The sequence below is a fragment of the Dipodomys spectabilis genome, unplaced genomic scaffold (assembly GCF_019054845.1).
Source record: "Dipodomys spectabilis isolate Male_0828 unplaced genomic scaffold, ASM1905484v1 ptg000299l, whole genome shotgun sequence".
Taxonomy (NCBI): domain Eukaryota; kingdom Metazoa; phylum Chordata; class Mammalia; order Rodentia; family Heteromyidae; genus Dipodomys; species Dipodomys spectabilis.
In genome coordinates this window covers 1,452,019-1,470,625 of record NW_024870976.1, presented here as the reverse complement: position 1 = coordinate 1,470,625, position 18,607 = coordinate 1,452,019, and the positions used below count along the sequence as shown (strand labels likewise).

The window sequence follows — 18,607 nt, the reverse complement described above, 5'->3', positions numbered from 1 at the left end:
CGATCCCCGGAGCGTGCTGGTGCCACCTCCACGCTCTGCAAGGGCAGTACCCCAGACTCCCCCAAGGTCTTCCCCTCTCCCATTTCCCTCCGAACCTGCCCCCCCCAGGTGCAGGCAGGTCCGGGGCACCCCAAGCCACGCCCTGAGTCCAGCGATTAGTGCTAATAGTTATTAATTCCATCCCAGGCTCAAAGTCCTGTCACCCCTCGGCCCTGTGTCCCTCAGAGCCACAGTAGGGGTCCCAGCAGGCCCAGCAAGCTGAGGAGCAGAGGTTGGGGTGGGGTCCCCTGGATTCCTGCGGGCCTGGGATAGGGGCCGGGCTAGGTAGCTCCCAGGGTTAGGGGCCAGCCGGTGGGCTCCTGGAGGCGTGGGGTGAGGCTGGGACAGGGAAGCTGATTGGGGGTGGAGTCCCAGGGGTCTCGAAGGGAGCGCAGTGCAGCAGGCCACTGCCGAGCCCGTGCTTGGTGCCAGGCTGGGCAAGTGGGCAGCGATGGCCTGCGGAGGAAGGCGGTGGCAGTCTTCCCTGACGCTTAACCAGGGCAGCGAGGGGCTGCCTGGCTCAGAGCCTCGGCTCTCCTCACCCCTGCATCGACCTGGGCCACACCAAGCACTGAGACCCAGCCCTAAGCAGGCCCCTGCTGTGCGCGCGTGGGCTTGTGGGCTGGAAGAAAAATCGCTCCTGTTTACTAACACCGCCCTGTGGCCCCTGGGTCCCAGCGTGCCTCCATTCTTTGCTTCTTAAATTCTGCCCTGTGACACTCAGTTCTCCAAAACAGTGGCTCGGGTCTGGTTTGGTGGTGGCTGTTCTTTTCTCTTTTTTTCTTTTTTCTTTTTAGAAATTATTCAACCACTTTGATTTTTTTTCTTTAGATCAAGTGATACAAAACTGGGATTACAATGACAATTGATTTCCTTCGAGAAGTTGATTTGGTTTGCTTTCTGTTCTCCATTTTAAAATCTCATTGTTTTATCAACCTACCTGGGAAAGACTGCCAAATAAAATAACTACTAATGACCGCACCATGAAGTAACTTCACACACCGATAAGATATGTGTGCACCTGTGGGCTTTCTACCGTGTGCAGTTCCTGTGTCTGCTGTCCCGGAAACGACAGCCCCAGGCCCCGGGGACCAGCACCGTCTGTGTCCTTTGGGGCTCATGGTATCCTCCTGGAGGTAGCTGCCCGGGACTCCGGGGAGAGCCAGCTCGGCCTGGGAGGCCAGCTGTCTGCTGGGGCCTGGTTGTGCTTAGTCTCTGCAGGGCCAGCGACCCCAGTCGGGGACCTGTGAGTGAGACAGAAATGTCCCCACACTGGACATCCACCTCCCCTCCATGTCTGGAAACCCCTTCCTGCCCGTGTCTCCTCTGAGAGCATTCTTTCCTTTCCTGGTCCCCGGTCATCTTTGCTTCCTCTCCGCCATGGGAGCAGTGCAGTGGGCTAGCCTCAAGCAGGAGGAGACACCTCAGCCCTGGGCCTCCAGGTGCTGGGCCTCTCTCCAGGTTACAGCTCCTTATTGGCAGATTAGAGTTCCAAACACCCGTGTGCTGTAGGAAGACTGACGATGTGTGCTTTCCTGCGTTGGCTGTGCTTGTGGGGAGGCCTGTGGGGTTCTGGGAGCCAACACGGAGGAGGACCTGTGTTTCCAGGTGTCTCCAGTGTTTCTGCAAGACAGGGTCCAGTGAGGTCATAGGAGACCCAACTCCCCGGCGCCCGCCAAAGTCAGCCTGGGCCTGCAGTGCCTTGACCATCTGGCACCCCTTTCCTTCTCCACCTGGCTCCCCACTTCCACACCACCGTTCACGAATCACTGTGACGCTGGCAGGCTCAGCCTGATGTGATTCAGACCCGTGCCGCTGCTGCTCTGGCCATCCCAAGTGGAGTCCCCTGTGCTCCAAGGCTCCCTCCGGGCTGTGGAGCCCACCCTGCGCTTGCTGGAGGCCAAGCTCCGGTGGACGCGCACTCCTCCCAGCCCCCAGCCTCCCTGCACCACAGCTGCCAGGCCCCTGGGGAGATCACAGCCCCCTGTTCCCGACCCCGTGAGCCTGTGGCCACAACCACCTTCATAAACAAGCCAATGCATTTGAAGCCTCAGCCCCGCCAGTGTGTCTCACTTACGCCCACGTTAACAAAGGAGTCTCGAGAACAGACTCAAGCCCCACTCCAGATGGAAAATCACTCATGTCCGGGGTATTTCCCAGGACATTCCCCAGTCACTGGAACTTGGACGCTGGCATTCACCTCTTTAATTTTGTGCCCTGTCTACTGATACAGAACAGGGTGGAACAAATTAAAAGGGACTTGATTCCTTCCGAGCAGATGCTGTGAACGCTCCTGAGGGGACCCTCTTCACAGCAATTATAAGCCCGCTCAAGTGGCCTGTGGATGGCCTTCCCGATGAGCCGCGCGGGGCACGTGCCGGGCAGTGTCCGCACAGTGGCTCTGTGCAGAAGACACGGCAGCCGCACTGACCCCTTCTCTCTGGTCTCTCCATTCCAGATTTATTATAAAGTCACTAAGGACATCGAGCCCGGAGAGGAGCTGTTGGTCCACATAAAGGAGGGGGCCTACTCTCTGGGTGCAGTGCCACCCAGCCTGGATGGTAAGACCCCACTAAGACCGTCCGGGAGCCCACCCCACAGGAGGAGGGGGCCCAGGGCATCTCGTGTGACCAGGCCAGGAATCCCCAGGCCTCCAACACAGCACCCGCTCAGCTCTCCAGCCTGGAGGCCCCTCTCTCCTGTGAACGAGTGGCATCACACAAGTTGGGCAAGTTGGTATTGTGCTGAATTATACCTTTGTACTGTTATTTTCATTATCAGCTTTAGCCAATAATTTTTTTTGCTAGTCCTGGGGCTTGAACTCAGGGCCTGGCGTGCTGTCCCTGAGCTTCTTTTTGCTCAAGGCTAGCACTCTACCACTTGAACCACAGCACCACTTCCAGCTTTTTCTGTACATGTGGTACTGAGGAATTGACCCCAGGGCTTCATGTGTGCTAGGCGAGTGCTGTACCACTGAGCCACCTTCCCAGCCCTACCCAGTATATTTTTAATATTTTTTTTTTTAGTTTTAAAGCTAAAATCATTTTGGTGCCATGGAGACATGGACAGCCCCAGGGACCGCTCCATGATGAGACGCTTCAGTCTCGTGTGACAGAGAGGAAGGCATTGTTGCCTTTAGGAACCATGCCCATCAGAGGCTTCACACCCAAGGAAATGTGAGAGCATCTTTTCCAGTGGGAGGGCAGAGCCGGGCTTGGAGAGGTCCTCACGGACGGGAGGGAAGTCCTTAGGCCTTTCCTAACAGGGCTGTGGGTTGTCGGAGAGCACCGGCCATCAGGAGGGACAGGAAGTTTCCACACATATCCCTCCACACCCAAGTATCTCAGAGGTGATGCTTGAGAGAAAGCCAGCCTCCCACAGCCCACAGGTCAGACTCGTCTCCCACCCAGGTGAAGCAGCATCTGTCCACCTGCCGCCCCGGAGCAGTGGGTCTGGAGAGCACCATGTTGACCGTGGAGCATGGGTCTGGTGGCCTATGATGGCCTTCCTGCCTGCGTAGCTCCAGGTTCGGCCCCACCATGAGCAGAAAAGCGTTCTTCCCTTCTAGCAGTTTCTAAAACTCCAGGGATGGGAGAGGATTGGGTTTCCCTTCCCCTGCAGACACCCCACAGCTTAATGATTACCCGGAAGTTTCTCAGAGGGGCACTTCATTCCTACAAGAAGGAGTGGTCCGTTCCAGCCAGAGAGCAGGGCGCTGGATTTGGCGTGAAAGTTCCAAGACCAGACCCAGAGAACTCTGCCTCGGTTTACCCTTTCAGCCCCAGAAATAGCCCTGCAATCAAAGTCTCGCCTAATAAGACCACAGCAGTTCGTGTCCCTGAGCTGTCAGGAAGGAATAATTTCACCAGCCAGGTCCCTTCTGTTTAGTCCTCTGAAGTTTGGTTTAAATTAGGCCATTGCCAGAAGAAAAATAAATCCCCACCATCTCTAAGGAAGGTCTCACTTTCCTTAAAATAATTGTTGGAAAGACCTGTGAATCTCACAGAACACGTGAGAGCCCAGAAGATAAATCCCCTTCCCTTAAGGAGAACACTCTACTCTGGAATTCCACTTGTAGAGTGGAATTCTTTCTCCCAAAAGAATTTTTTTAAGTTGATTCCTGTTCTCCATCCACCTCCCTCCCCTGATATTAAATAACCCTGGTCTACATTTTCCTAATAATTGATCACACGTTCCTGGGCTAATTGCTTTCCACACATAATAGTCTGACACCAAATATTTGACTTTTTCTAGCATCTGCTGTCAAACTCATTTCTTTTCCCCCTTCACAGCCACCCCCCCCCCCCCCAGTTAAACTCAGAATCATACAGAAAGAAAATGCAAAAAAAAAAAGAAAAAAGTTCCTCACTAAGATAATTATCATTTTAAAAAAAAATCTTTTATCCTAGCCCGGGCTAAATGCAGCGGGCCCATATCGCTGCAGGAATTTGAAGTAGGCTCTTGAACGCTTTTGAGGCTCGAGTTGTAGATTAGCATGTGGATGGTGCATAATTGTGAACCCCTCGGTCTCAAAGCCATTAGGCACTGATTTATTTTTCTGCCTGGCCGTAGAAGTTGCTCATAGAACTTAAGCTAGATGGGTGAGGTGCGGGTTTTGACAGGCCACACAGAGGCTGCCGCTGCGCTGGTACGTGGCGGTTTGGGTGGGGGGCAGACCTCTACCCCAGTCTACAGCCCTCTCCTCATTTAGATGAAGACTTTTATTTCCAGCTGCTCTTTTTGAAGGTGTGTACGTTTATGGAGGGTAAGGGGTTTGGCTGGGGACCCTGTGCAGATGTGCAGGTGGCAAGTGGTGAGGGGCGTGGCCACGGGGAGGTGGGGGAGGGTGTGACACTGCCCCTGGGCAGGCTCTGGGGCTTTAGGCCTGCACTGGAGCTGAGCTCTGTGAGGAAATGCCAGCCCAATGCCCACACAGGTAGCCAGCCACGCTCAGATTCCTCAGGTGACTAGGGAATTGCTTTCTTTTAACTCTTGTGTTGGGGATGGGGGAGAAGTCGCTTTCATGAGAATTTATTGCTTTTGGGAGAAAATAAGAAGTCATTTGCATTCAAATATGCTTTTCTGAAAAGCTCATAATAATTTACTTCCCCTTCTAAAGAAGTCAAGATGACACAATGTATTGTATAGTGTTTATGAGAGAGAGAGAGAGAGAACATGAAGGGGTATGATAGAAAAAAATATCAGGGTATAACTTACCCTTTTAGAAATTCTTTAAAATTCCTTTGTTTTCTTAAGCTAGTACTGAGACTTAAATTTGGGGCCTTGCACTTTTGCTTGGCTTTTTTTTGTTCAGGGTTGGCACTTTACCACTTGAGCCACGCTTCCCCTTCCAGCTTTTCTCTGTATTATTGCAGATAAGAGTCTTATATTTGTCTACCCCAGGATGCCTTTGAACCCTAGTCCTCAGGTCTCAGTCTCCTGAGTGGCTAGGATTACAGGTCTGAGACACCAGCACCTGGCAATTCTTTAAACTTCTTTAAAATGAACTTTGCATGATGGGATAAAAACAAATGGCCTGCAGTGGCCCAGGTGTGGACTCGGGCCAGGAGTCCATCCATGAGACTCCCACGGGCCTGGAAGTCTGAGGCCTGTCCTGCCCCTAGCTCTGCCCCTCGCAGGGGCAGATGAGGCTAGGAGGGAAGGGTGCAGGGGAGGAGGGCAGCACTTGTCACCAGGGTGGGTCCCATTGCCCAGGGACCCTCAGAGGGCTGGATTTTCATCGTAAGCCCCCCAATTTTAATTTTAGATCCAAAGTCCACCTTACTTGGTCAGTGGTACAGATGAGCAGGGTTGAGATTTCTTCTTATAGACAGTATTTGTTGTCAGATCTCAGCTTCTAGGATTGTTCTTTGATGAGCCAGACTAGCACCATGGAAGTGGTGTTCTAAGGCCCTCAGCCCCGTCCAGCACACAGGGGAAGCTCTCTGGGGCCAGGGTGGGGCCGTGCTGGCATGTGCTTGGCATTCAGACCCACAGCTCCGTCCCTGATGAAAATCTGTAGATGGGGAAGGTTGAGAGAGGGGGCGGTGGGTGCCCCCAAACTCTCACAGGGCCCTGTGGAAGCGGGGTTCCCCACACAGCGGGAGGGCTCCAGCCCCAGGGCTCCTCCCCTCCCTCAGGCCAGCGACCGGGGTTCCCCAGCCCCAGCTGGCCAGTGAAAACGCAGAGGCAGAGCCCCCGCAGCACCCCCAGTAACCACACGCTGTCCGGCTGCAGAGCGGCTCTCTCCCGGGGACTCTGAAGTGGCACGTGGTCATTCAATCTCCCCACGTGGAAGGCAGAAAGTGGCCCCTTCTTCCCCCCACCGCCCTCACACCCTCCTGCCTCTTAGGCTCAGCCAGTGGTCAGGCCTAGTTTATTAAAGCTCTGCTCAGTGCAGATGGAGCCCTGTGCATGCATGAGCATACACACATGCACACACACACATCCATGTATGTTCACATGCACACACATTCACAGCTGGCACATTAGCAAGCAAATATAACTCCTTAACACATACAAACATGGGCATACATATCCACTCATGTGCAAGTGCACATGCAATGTCACAGATGCCTACATGGACACACACAGCACAAATCTGTGTGCCCACATTCATGCATGCAACACTCAAAACACATCAGCATTGCCTATGCACATAAACACTCGTAAAGAGCATATACAGATGCCTGCATAGCACACGGAAGTACATGAAAACTACAGGCATGAACACACAAAGATGTACAGGAATGAATACATATACCTTCACACAGGCCAACACACTTACACAATGCACACACAAACAACATATCTGTGCAAGTGTACAAATATCACATGTAATCATGTATATAACACACGTGCCCGTTTGTACGTGTGCACACGTGAGTAGATCTGTACGCACAAACCTGGGTGCAAATGCACAGGCATGCACACACATCCACACAAGGGTTTGCAGACATGGGTGCGGGTTGCTGGAATATGCACGCTCACACAAACCCAACTGCATTGCACACACAACCATGCGTGGCTAGACACTTGTGCACTAGATGCACACATACACTCACATCTATACGCATGTGCAAGTGTTTTTTCTCTGTGGGGGGGTGGGGGGCGATGGGTCATCCTGGGGTGGAGGGCGCCCCCTGCAGGCGGAGGCTGCTTTTGAGGCAGCTGCAGCAAGGGAGGTAGGAATGAGCCAAACCCCACACATACCCACATACACCCCCATACTCCCACACCCCTCACACCCCCCTGCTGAGAGCTACAGCTCCCGGCTGATTGTTTGGCTTGGCACTGTGGTCAGGATGCTGCCTCATAAACTTAATAATAGCTTGCCCCCCTTTTAATTTGTTTGACCTTGACGACAATAATTTATTATATGGTTGGAGCTCTGTCCTGGTTTTTTTTTTCTTCCTAATTCATAAACAAAGCAGTTGGCCTGGTTTTCTTCTGCACTGGAGAGGCAGGCCTTCCTTCAGCTCCCCACCCCCCCTGGCCACCTAAGATGCAAGGCGGCCCTGGCGCTGCCAGTGTTTCCTCGGGTACAGCGATCAGAGTCCCCGGCACTGCCTGCAGTCCCTGCCTGTGCCCTTGTGGCTCTGGGCAGGCATCCCTAGGTTCAGGATGGAGGCTGGAGGGAGGCAGGTGGGCCCGGGGCGGGGCCGATGGGCAGTGCTCCCAGGGCCTCCGTGGGAACACAGGCAGTACCCTGTTCATGTGCCTCTCTCTTCCTGTCCCGCAGAGGAGCCCACGTTCCGCTGCGAGGAGTGTGATGAGCTCTTCCAGTGCAAGCTAGACCTGCGGCGCCACAAGAAGTACGCATGCGGGGCAGCGGGGGCCGCGCTCTACGAGGGCTTGGGGGAGGAGCTCAAGCCGGATGGCCTCGGCGCGGGCGGCGGCGGCGGCGACGGACAAGTGCATGAATGCAAGGACTGCGAGCGGATGTTCCCCAACAAGTACAGGTGCCGCCCCTGCCCCTGCTCCGGCCCACCACCCATCAGGCCTGGACTGTGAGCGGGCCCGTGCGGAAACACACCCCAGTCCACTCGCTCAACCCTGGAGGCCCAGCAGCTGCGTGGCCAGTGCCAGAGGGTCAGAGGCCTTCAATGGCCTATCCCCAGGAAGGCAGGCCCATGCCTGGTCAGACCACCAGCTCCACTCGCCCTTAAACCCTGAGAGCCTGCGTCTCTGCTACCAGGCCAAGAGGTCAAGGGCCGCAGCGCCCACCACAGGGGGACTTGCAGGTGGCTTCCCCTTCAGGAGGCATGTGCAGCTCCTCTGGGCATCCCATGAAGCCCCCCCCCCCGCCCCCACCATGTGCACAGAGGCCACCAGGCTGGCAGAGTGACAACTAGGCACTGTAACAACTCAAGTAGGCCCAGCTGGCTCTCCCTTTCCCTGAAGGCCAGACAGGAACCAGGACCCAGAGACCGGGGCCCCAGGGGTGGGTGGGTGTCTTGAGGACCCACAGCAACCCCTGGACAAGCTAGGCAAGCTGGGATGTGTGAGGAAAGCCAGGACCTCCAGCCCCAGTGCTCTGGGAGCCAGGAAACCTTCTAGCTTGGGCGGCCCTCCCTGCGCTGGTGCGCTTCCCCTGGATTGCCTTGCGTAGCCGGAGAAGAGACCCCATCCGGCCACTTGCTAACTATGTGATTACTCGGGATTTACTGCAATCCAGACCAGGCTCCCTGGGGACTGCAGGCCCGCCACTCTAAACAGATGACTGGGGGAGTAAGTGGCCCAATCCCGACTGGGCCCATTGAACTGAGTGTGGCTAAAGAGCGCCCGTGTTTTCTTTACATAAACACATAAATCACAATTAACAACAGGGAAAAGATACAATCTCTCCACGCTGGAAAAGCAGGCGTTTCTGATCTAAATGGATGGCTGGGCCCCGTAATTAACGGGCTGTGATATATTACTGCTTCGCTCATGAAGATTAACGGTCATCCTGGGGACCGGAGGAGAGGCAGGGGTCCCCAAGGGGAAGGGATTAGAGGATGCCTGGCCAGCCAGGAGGAGCGGCCCCTCCAAGCAGCTGCTCTGCCCACCATCTGGACACCCTGGCCTCTACTCTTGGCCACCACCCTGGGTGTGCCAGGCTGCCTGGAGGGCACCCAAAGACCACCCAGAGAATGGGCTCCTGGGGCTCCTAGCCTCACCCCAACTCCTGGATCTATGGCAATGTGGATCCTGCTAGACTCCTTCTTTCTGGGCCCAGGCTTAGCCTCAAAATTGGGATGGTATAAGGCGGCAGCCAGGACACGGGCCTGCCCTGCCTTTGGCTGGTCTTGGGTGAAAGACTGAGCGTGGTCCGGCACCAGCCCCTGCATCTGACACAGAGAGTCTGTCCCTGCGCCTTATCTCTGTGGCCCACCCGGAAAGGAGATGTCCAGATGCCACCTGAGCAGGCTCTGAGCCGCAGACCATGTGCTGGAGGAAGGGGGGCCTCCTAGGGCCCAAAAAGAGAAGAGTCGTGTGGGGTGGGACAGCGTCCCCGTTGGACAGGCCCTGAGTGACCCCTGTCCCCTGCGTACAGCTTGGAGCAGCACATGATTGTCCACACAGAAGAGCGAGAGTACAAGTGTGACCAGTGTCCCAAGGCCTTCAACTGGAAGTCCAACCTCATCCGCCACCAGATGTCCCACGACAGCGGCAAGCGCTTTGAATGTGAAAACTGCGTGAAGGTACTGTGCACGGGCCGCAGAGCAAAGACCCATCCCTGCCTGCAGACCGCTCCGTCCCTCCACCCCACTGAGCAAATGCAGGTGGGTGTGGCCACGGTCCATCCGAGTGACCGGGAGGACAGGAAGTCTCAGAAAGAACCTGGGCCCGCCCCAGGGCAGTCGCTGCCCTCTGGCACGGATGGCAGAGGCGGGCAGGGGCAAGACCCCGGAGCCGAACCCTTTGAGAAACAGTGTCGCAGCCCCGGGGCTCGGCCGCCATGGTTGGTGCTCCACTGTCCCGGCTCAGGGAGGGCGGTGAGGGAGAGGGGCCAGGCCGGGCCACGGTGTCCCGGGGGCCGGTGGGGAGTCCAGGCAGGGCGTGCGCCCACGGTGCCCGTCTCCCCAGGTGTTCACGGACCCCAGCAACCTGCAGCGGCACATCCGCTCCCAGCACGTGGGCGCCCGGGCGCACGCCTGCCCCGACTGCGGCAAGACCTTCGCCACGTCCTCGGGCCTCAAGCAGCACAAGCACATCCACAGCACGGTGAAGCCTTTCATATGTGAGTTCCCTGCCCGCCCGTCCGCACCCGTCACCGCGCCAGGGGGCCGCGGGGCAGCCCCGGATGTCCAGATGGCCAGGCCCGCATGCAGGGGACCGCTGTCCGTCCAGAAGCCCTCACCGCCGTTCCTAGGAAGGCACAGCCATGTGACCCTGGGTCCTCCGGCACTCCAGACCCCCGTGTCGCTTCGCCGCCCATGGCGTCCTCTGGGCCCGTGGCGCTGTCCCTTGCCCGCTCTGCCCTCGGTCCTGTTCTGGCCCACTTCCCATGTCCTCGCAGGGGCTGGAGGACGGCGGTGGGCAAAGGCCAGCACAGTGCCCCCCTCCTTCCGTCCCCTTCGTATCCCCTGGGCTCATGCCCACCCGGATGAGCTCTAGCAGGAACTCTGTGGCAATCCCAGCTGGCCTGGCCACAGGGCCCCCTAGGGAGCCCAGTCTGTGGTCAGTGCTCTCCTGGATGAAGCGGTCCCCTCCTGGTGATGTGCACACAGGAACGGGCGGGAAGCAGCTTCTTAGGGTGGAGGGGAGGGCGGACCTCCGCCCAGGGCCAGCAGTGCAGGTGGGTAGCGCTCCTGATCCGGTGATGAGCATCTGGGCTGCACCCACAGAGCCTACAGAGGAGGCCCAGGATGGGGACCAAAGGAAAGTGGACAGGTCACCTGGCACGGGTCGCAGGGCTTGTGGGCCACCTGGGTCTTGGTGAGTTCCGAGGACCCTGCGGGCTCCCGGGTGCTGAGCGTGTGCTGCAGGATGGCTTCACGCACACCCTGTGCGGAGTCTGGCACAGGCCTCCTGCGGAGCAGCCTGGTCCACTCTCCATCCTGTCACCACCTGCCTGGGATAAACGCCCGCAAGAGGCAAGGTTCGTTTCTGCGCAGTTTCAGTCAGTGGTCGCGTGGTCCTGCGATGAGGCAGGGCCTTGTGCAGAAGAGGCTGCTCAGGGAGCAGAGGGGTGGGGGAAAGAGCCCTGAGCCCCCAGATCACCTTCAAGAGTAGATCCGATGGCCTAGCTTCCTCCTAAGGCCTGAGGGCAGGAAGGAACATCACTGGTGTGGCTTGAGTGACCCCAGGGGCGGGCCAGCCCACTTACCCTACAGGCTGGCTGGGTGAGGGCGTATTTATAGAGGATCTGTGGGGTGAGGCCTCTCCTCTCTCTGAGGAGTCTCCCCAAAGGGAAGAGTTGATTACATGAGACAAAGTTCATCTCCTTCAGCCAGAAAAACACCCTGCCAGGCCACACCACCAGACAGGCAGCACAGTCAATCTAACTAGATACCACGATCAAAGAATGTAGCCGTCTCAGAGAAAAAGAGGTGCACAGAAGCAGGCAGCCAAGGATCTGTGGAGAGCAAGACGCTCGCGTGCATTTATTTGTCGTTTCTACCAGGGTTGTATGTAGGGGCAATTCGTCCTGCAGAGAGACACACTCTGGGTGTGCTTGAACACATTTCTTGGTGAAAAAAAAAGCAAGAGAAAAGAGGGCAAACTCTCCAGTCCTCCCGCCTCAGGAAAATGGCCAGCTGGGGTCCCTGAGCATGTGGAGCCAGGCTGGGCTCTGTCTGCATCTGACCCGCTTGGGGTCATCAGCCAGTGTGGTGGTGTTGACCAGCCAGAGCAGCCACTGCCCTCCCGCCCCGCCCATACTGTCTCAGACTCGCCTCCCGAGCCAAGCCTCTGCCACCCCAAACGGCCACACGCTGCCAGGAGCCATGCTCCCCAACCTAGACCCGGCTCTGGAGCTCCTAAAACCCCAGGAGCAGGCCGAACCACCTCCAAGCCCCGAAGCCGGGCCCGATTCCACAGCCGGCGTCTTCCTTCCACGGCAGTGCTGAGGGAGGCTGGGCGGAGGTATTGAGCCCAGTGCTTCTGAGCAGCGGATGGCAGAGACACAGTGCATCCTCGCTCAGCCCTGGTCCGGCCCGGAGAGCAGGCTCGCATTCCCAGTGGTTTCTGAAGAGTGGGGGTCTGGCATTGCTCCCCTCAATTCACACTTCAGAGTGCTGAGGTGCAGATGGACGATTCTCCTGCCCTGGGGAGCCTGGGAAAGGGCCTGGCGGAGGCTTTGCCACTTCAGGCCGTTCACTGGTGGGGTACCTGTACACACACAAGCACACATTTGTGTATGCACGCATCCTCATGTGCATACATGTGTGTGCCTCCAATCTACTCTGCAGAGTGCACAGACATACACGGACACAGGGGTGGCTGGGTGCTGTGTACACACGCGTGTGCAGCGCACCCCCCCACGCAGGCGCCCACCTGGACCCCAGGCCCCTCAAGGCCCAGGCTTTCCCGGTAATTTCATACCGTGTTTGTCTTTGCTTTCTGCTGATGCTTTAGGTGAGGTCTGCCACAAGTCCTACACGCAGTTCTCCAACCTGTGCCGGCACAAGCGGATGCACGCCGACTGCCGCACGCAGATCAAGTGCAAGGACTGCGGGCAGATGTTCAGCACTACCTCCTCCCTCAACAAGCACCGGCGCTTCTGCGAGGGTAAAAACCATTACACGCCGGGGGGCATCTTCGCCCCGGGCCTGCCCCTGACACCCAGCCCGGTGATGGACAAGGCAAAGCCCTCCCCCAATCTCAACCACGGGGGCCTGGGCTTCACCGAGTTCTTCCCGTCCAGGCCGCACCCGGGGAGCCTGCCCTTCTCGGCGGCCCCTCCGGCCTTCCCCACGCTCACCCCCGGCTTCCCGGGCATCTTCCCGCCGTCCTTGTACCCCCGGCCGCCTCTGCTACCTCCCACGCCGCTGCTCAAGAGCCCCCTGAGCCACACCCAGGACGCCAAGCTCCCCAGCCCCCTGGGGAACCCGGTGCTGCCCCTCGTCTCGGCCGTCAACAACGGCAGCCAGGGCCTGGCGGCCACCGCGGGCTCAGAGGAGAAGTTTGAGGGCCGCCTGGAGGACGGGTACGTGGAGAAGGCGAAGGCCAGGAGCCCGGACATGTCCGACGGCAGCGACTTCGAGGACATCAACACCACGACGGGAACCGACCTAGACACCACCACCGGCACCGGCTCCGACCTGGACAGCGACGCCGACAGTGACCGCGACAAGGTCAAAGACAAGGGCAAGCCGGCCCAGGGCAAGGCTGAGTTTGGGGGCGGCTCGGCGCCCCCGGGGGCCGTGAACAGCGTGGCAGAGGTGCCCGTCTTCTACTCCCAGCACTCTTTCTTCCCCCCGCCCGAGGAGCAGCTGCTGACCGCCTCGGGCGCCGCGGGCGACTCCATCAAAGCCATCGCATCCATCGCCGAGAAGTACTTCGGGCCCGGCTTCATGGGCATGCAGGAGAAGAAGATGGGCTCGCTGCCCTACCACTCTGTGTTCCCCTTCCAGTTCCTGCCCAACTTCCCCCACTCCCTGTACCCCTTCACGGACCGAGCCCTCACCCACAGCCTGCTGGTCAAGGCCGAGCCAAAGTCGCCCCGGGACGCCCTCAAGTTGGGCGGCCCCAGCACCGAGTGCCCTTTCGACCTCACCACCAAACCAAAAGAGGCGAAGCCCGTCCTGCCAGGGCCCAAGGCGCCCTCCGTGCCCACGTCCGGGGAGGAGCAGCCGCTGGACCTGAGCATCGGCAGCCGGGCGCGGGCCAGCCTGAACGGAGGCAGCCGGGAGCCCCGGAAGAACCACATCTACGGCGAGCGGAAGCTGGGGCCCGGCGAGGGGCTCCCCAAGGTGTGCCCGGCACAGCTGCCCCAGCAGCCCTCCCTGCACTACGCCAAGCCCTCGCCCTTCTTCATGGACCCCATCTACAGGTATTCTCATGTCCCGCCCTCACCGGCTCCCGCCCGGCCGCTGGGCCCACCGTGCTGTGAGCTGGGCGGGGGCGGTGCGGGCCTGGTGGAAAGGAGGACCTATCTGTCTGTCCATCCATCTGTCCATCTGTCTGTCTGTCTCTCTGTTAACGTCAAGGCCCTTCCCTCCATCCTTGCTAGATTCCCGAAGGTGGGGGACATCTGGCATGGTGGTTTCAGCGGAGGGAAGGAGGGGGTCTTCTGGACAGCTGAGCTGCCGAGACCGCAGCTTAGACCCTCCACCCTGCCTCGGCTCCTCCTGAGATCCTCCCTTCACACCCCTCCTGGTGTCTAGCTGTTTTCTGGACCAAATCTCCACCTCCCACAAACGCCAGGGTCCTCATCTGCCTCTGAGCCCTTCTTCCACCTTTCTTTTTTTTTCTTTTTAAGTCGGTCGTGGGGCCTGAACTCTGGGCCTGGGCGCTGTCCCTCAGCTCCTCAGCTCAAGGCGAGCCCTCTACCACGTGAGCACAGCGCTACTTCTCATTTTCTGTAATACTTTTATTGGAGCTAAGAGTATTACAGACCTTTTTCCCCAGTCTGGCCTTGAACTGCGATCCTCAGACCTCAGCCTCCTGAATAGCTAGGATTACAGAAGTGAGCCACCGGGGCCTAGCTTTCTCCCATCTTTCTGTGGCCCCACCCCTACCCCAGGAGCTACATTGGCATGGGTGGACTAGGAGAAATCAGAGAGGGGTTGTGGGTCCCTGGAGAGGAGGATAGAGGAAGAAGAGAAGGAGGAGGAGGAGGAGGAGTGAGAGGTAGGGAGGATGTGTGAAACATCAGGACCTTGGTGGATGGACTGAATCCCGCTCCAGATTTATAGCAAGGCATTGAGCCCCCCGAGAGGCAGGGGGCTGAGCGCGCAGGGCCGTGTCCGTGGGAGGCAGCCTCTCCGGGGAGGACAGAGGGCTGTGTTCAGCATCCACCCTTCTCGGGGTGTGAGGGCCTGCGTGCACCCAGCTATGTGTACCTGCCTCACTATGCCTGGAGCAGGCTCTGGAAAGCCCCCAGGGGCCGGGCCCCATCTCTGAGGGGCAAAGAGGACTCACTCAGCTGCTGTGCCTTAGGATGGCAGAAGATAAAGAGGAGAGGAAATGCTGGTGGAGCAGGGCAGGCCGCTAGCTGCCGCCCAATGCCAAGACACCCTGGATGGCGTGGACCCCGCGCCCCCCCCCTTTCCCGCGGGTCCTTCTGCACCCGTCAGGATGCAGGCCTCTGGTGACCAAGTAGGAACCAGGGTACAAAGCGCACGTCCACTGCAGTCAGTGGGGGGCACTGGCCTTGGTCGGAGGGGGGGCACAAGGTTAGGGAGAGGCAGGCAGCGAAGCCGAGCTGGAGCTGGGGTGGGATGTCATCCTGTGGGGGTTGCTGGGTCTCCCTGCTGCCCCCTCCCTGGCCTGGCCTGCTCTGCCCTGGAGGCCTGGGAAAAGCGGCGTCCGAGCTGGGGTGGGTGAGCGGACACACGTAGGACTCCAGTGAGCACTCGAGATGCGGCTTGTTCTGAGTATCTGCAGGGAGGTGGCAGGACGGGGGCTCAGGGATTCAGCCCCGCCCCCTGCATCCGCCCACCCCAGGGCCTGAGGCGGAGGCAGAGGGTGAAGCAGAGGAGGGTCGGTGGGCAATGCCTCTCCTCTACCTCCACTCACCGGCAAAGTTCATCTCATGAAGTTGTCCCTGGTCCTCCGGGAAGATTCTTGAAGTGCAATTTCTGGTGGCATGGAGGAAGAGACCCCCTGACTGCTACAGGGGGTCCCTCGTGAAGCACACCAATCATTCACATTTATCAACAAAGACGAGCCAGGCACCCGTGGCTCACACCTGTCATCCTAGCTACTCAGGAGGCTGAGATCTGAGGATCGAGGTTCAAAGCCAGTGCAGGCAGGACTCTTATCGCCAAGGAACCACCAGAAAACCGGAAGTGGTGCAGTGGCTTCAGCCTTGAGCTGAAGTGCCAAGAGACAGCGCCCAGGCCCAGAGTTCAAGCCCCAGGACTGACGGGAAAACACACACACACACACACACACACACACACACACACACACACACACACACACACACACACAGAGGCAGGCAGAGATCCCCAAGACCAGGACAAGGTGAGACAGGAAAGTCGGGATATAGTCATTAAGCATCCAGAATGTTCCACACAGAGCCTGTGGATAAGCCAGGGACCCCACAGGCTCTCCCCCCACCTCATCCCGCCCCCCCAAGGCTGACCAGCCCACGAAGTTGCTGCCCATGGGATCTTCAGAGAATGTTCTAGATTCTAGCCCTGAGCATTTTGTGACAGGCATGGGGGCTGACAACTGTTGCAGGGGCACGGGGGGGGGGGGGGGCCTTGAATGTGTGCAGTGAGGGAGTGGAGCGGGGGTGGGGCTGGCAGCCCAGGCCAGCCCCACGGCCCGCGAGGACTCGGGCGGCAGGAGGCAGGGCAGCCGTGGGCGCCCCTGAGCTGGCCAGGGGCCTGCCCTGGACGGACGGGTGGCCGGGAGGTTCGGCAGGTACGTAACCCTCTGTGTTGCCGTCCAGCAGGGTAGAAAAGCGGAAGGTGGCGGACCCCATGGGAGTGCTCAAGGAGAAGTACCTGCGGCCCTCGCCGCTTCTTTTCCACCCGCAGGTAAGAACCAGGCGTGCGCCGGGCAGCCTGTGTCTGGGGGCCCCACCGGGCCGTCTCCCGGCCTCGGCGTCTGTCACCCTTCCCGGTGGGACTCCACACCTCGCTACAAGGCCAGAGAGGCCGGGGAAGGAGGAATCCCCGCGGGATTCCCCTCCAGGGGCCTCCTGGGCTGGGCACCATGCCCAAGGGGGTATATGCGCTCTAGGGCCCAAGAGGGAATGGCCTCCACTCAGCCACGGGCAGGCAGAGCTGGGGTGGAGCCCAGAATCTTGAACACTGGGAACAGACCCCACCCAACCAAGACAACACCAGTTCGCAACTGGTCTTCCTGGGTGTGTAGCCCTTGAGAATGTTTAAATCAAGAGAAAGAAGATGCTGAGCGCTGGTGGCTCACACCTGTCATCCTAGCTACTCAGGAGGCTGAGATCTGAGGATCACGGTTCAAAGCCAGCCCAGGCGGCAAAGTCCATGAGATTCTTATCACCAATGAACCACCAGAAAACCAGAAGTGGCGCTGTGGCTCAAGTGGTAGAGCACTCGCCTTGAGCTGAAGAGCTAAGGGACAGCACCCAGGTCCAGAATTCAAGCCCCATGACCAACCAAAGCGAGTGAGCGAGAGCGAGAGAGAGAGAGAGAGAGAGAGAGGATGAGCCAACATGGAGAAGGCAGGGGTAGGGGCAGGATAGGCAGGGGTAAAAAGGAAGGCTAGGCCACTCAAAGGGAGCTTGGTGGAACGGGAAAGGTCCCCTCCTAGGTGTGGGTTCCAGACCTGGCCAGCTGACAGCGACCCCAGCCTATTGCCCGGGCTGCGTGCTCTGGGGGCTGGGCACAGGGCAGGGCAGTCTGACAGGTGTCCTGTGTGCTATGCCCAGCTCTCCACAGAGCCGCCAGCTTCTGGCCCTGCGTCCCCCTCACCCACCCACCAGCCCACACCACCCATTGTTCTCCTGGACGCTTCCCGGCTCCACGAACCCTGGTCCGTGAAACCTGGGCCCTGGCTGAGTTCACAGCTAAACTTAGTGCCTCCCATTGTCCCGCTGGGCCTCAAGTTTGGTTAATAACTTCCCCTGATTTTCCTTGGATGGGCTGGAAAAAGCCGCCAGGCCCGCCAGGCGCATCCTGTGTTTGTGTTTGTGTGGGGAGGCCGCAGGAATATCTGATCGGGCAGAGCAGGCCAGCCAGGCCGGACCCACCCAGGCCGAGGAAGAGAGGCTTGGCCGGTGGGGGGCCGGCTGCCCATTGTCTCTCCTGCCTACTCCTCCCATGGTCCTGCCACCCCTATGGCTGCCCCTGTGGCTGAGGGCCAGGAGGAAGGGGCAGGGGAGCCATGACTAATAGGTCACCAAATTCAACGGTCCAGGGTTGGGCTTGTACTCGGGCAGAATGCTCCTGATGACTACGGGGCTCTCGAAAGCCCAGAGGTCACTACTGTACTGTGAAGAGGCCTGGGCCTGGGCCAGCGGGTGCCCATCCTCTGACCCTTCGGCCCTTGAGCCTCACATGCAGGCGTGCGGTCCTCTGGGTGCAGGATGGGGCAGGCCAGAGGTCTGCCAGGGCCCAGACCTCATTAATCCCGGGGGCCAGGGGAATCTCGTGTTCTAGGCTAGTGCACAGGCCCACAGGCAGGTGAGCCGCAGTCAGTCTCTGAGCCTGGAGCCCCAGTTCCACACTGGGAGCCCATCTGGGCTGGACAGTGGCCAAGAGAGCAAGTGGCTTCCGTTGGTCTGCCAGCGGGGATGGTTAGCGCCTGTGTGCCATGGGGCCGCACTGGTGGGGTGGAACCCAGATCCCACCAGCCTGAGCTGGGCAGGGGAGGGGCAGCAGCCAGGGTTTGGGGCGGGCCGGGGGAGGGGCTTTGCCATGGTGCCTAAGTACAACTTGGGCTCAGCAAATGCTTTCAGGTGTTTTCATTGCACCCCGTTGTCTCC

At 58.9% G+C, this 18,607-nt stretch overlaps 1 protein-coding gene across 1 annotated transcript in view; it reads left to right on the top strand.

The window, feature by feature from the left end:
• The window catches only part of Prdm16 (PR/SET domain 16), a 302,219-nt gene that overhangs the window by 268,235 nt on the left and 15,377 nt on the right, over positions 1-18,607 (top strand). The window contains exons 5-10 of the mRNA XM_042701904.1: positions 2,498-2,600; positions 7,781-8,000; positions 9,578-9,725; positions 10,111-10,264; positions 12,604-14,020; positions 16,595-16,679. Coding sequence (XP_042557838.1) covers positions 2,498-2,600; positions 7,781-8,000; positions 9,578-9,725; positions 10,111-10,264; positions 12,604-14,020; positions 16,595-16,679 — 2,127 coding nt within the window. The remainder of the gene's footprint in view (positions 1-2,497; positions 2,601-7,780; positions 8,001-9,577; positions 9,726-10,110; positions 10,265-12,603; positions 14,021-16,594; positions 16,680-18,607) is intronic.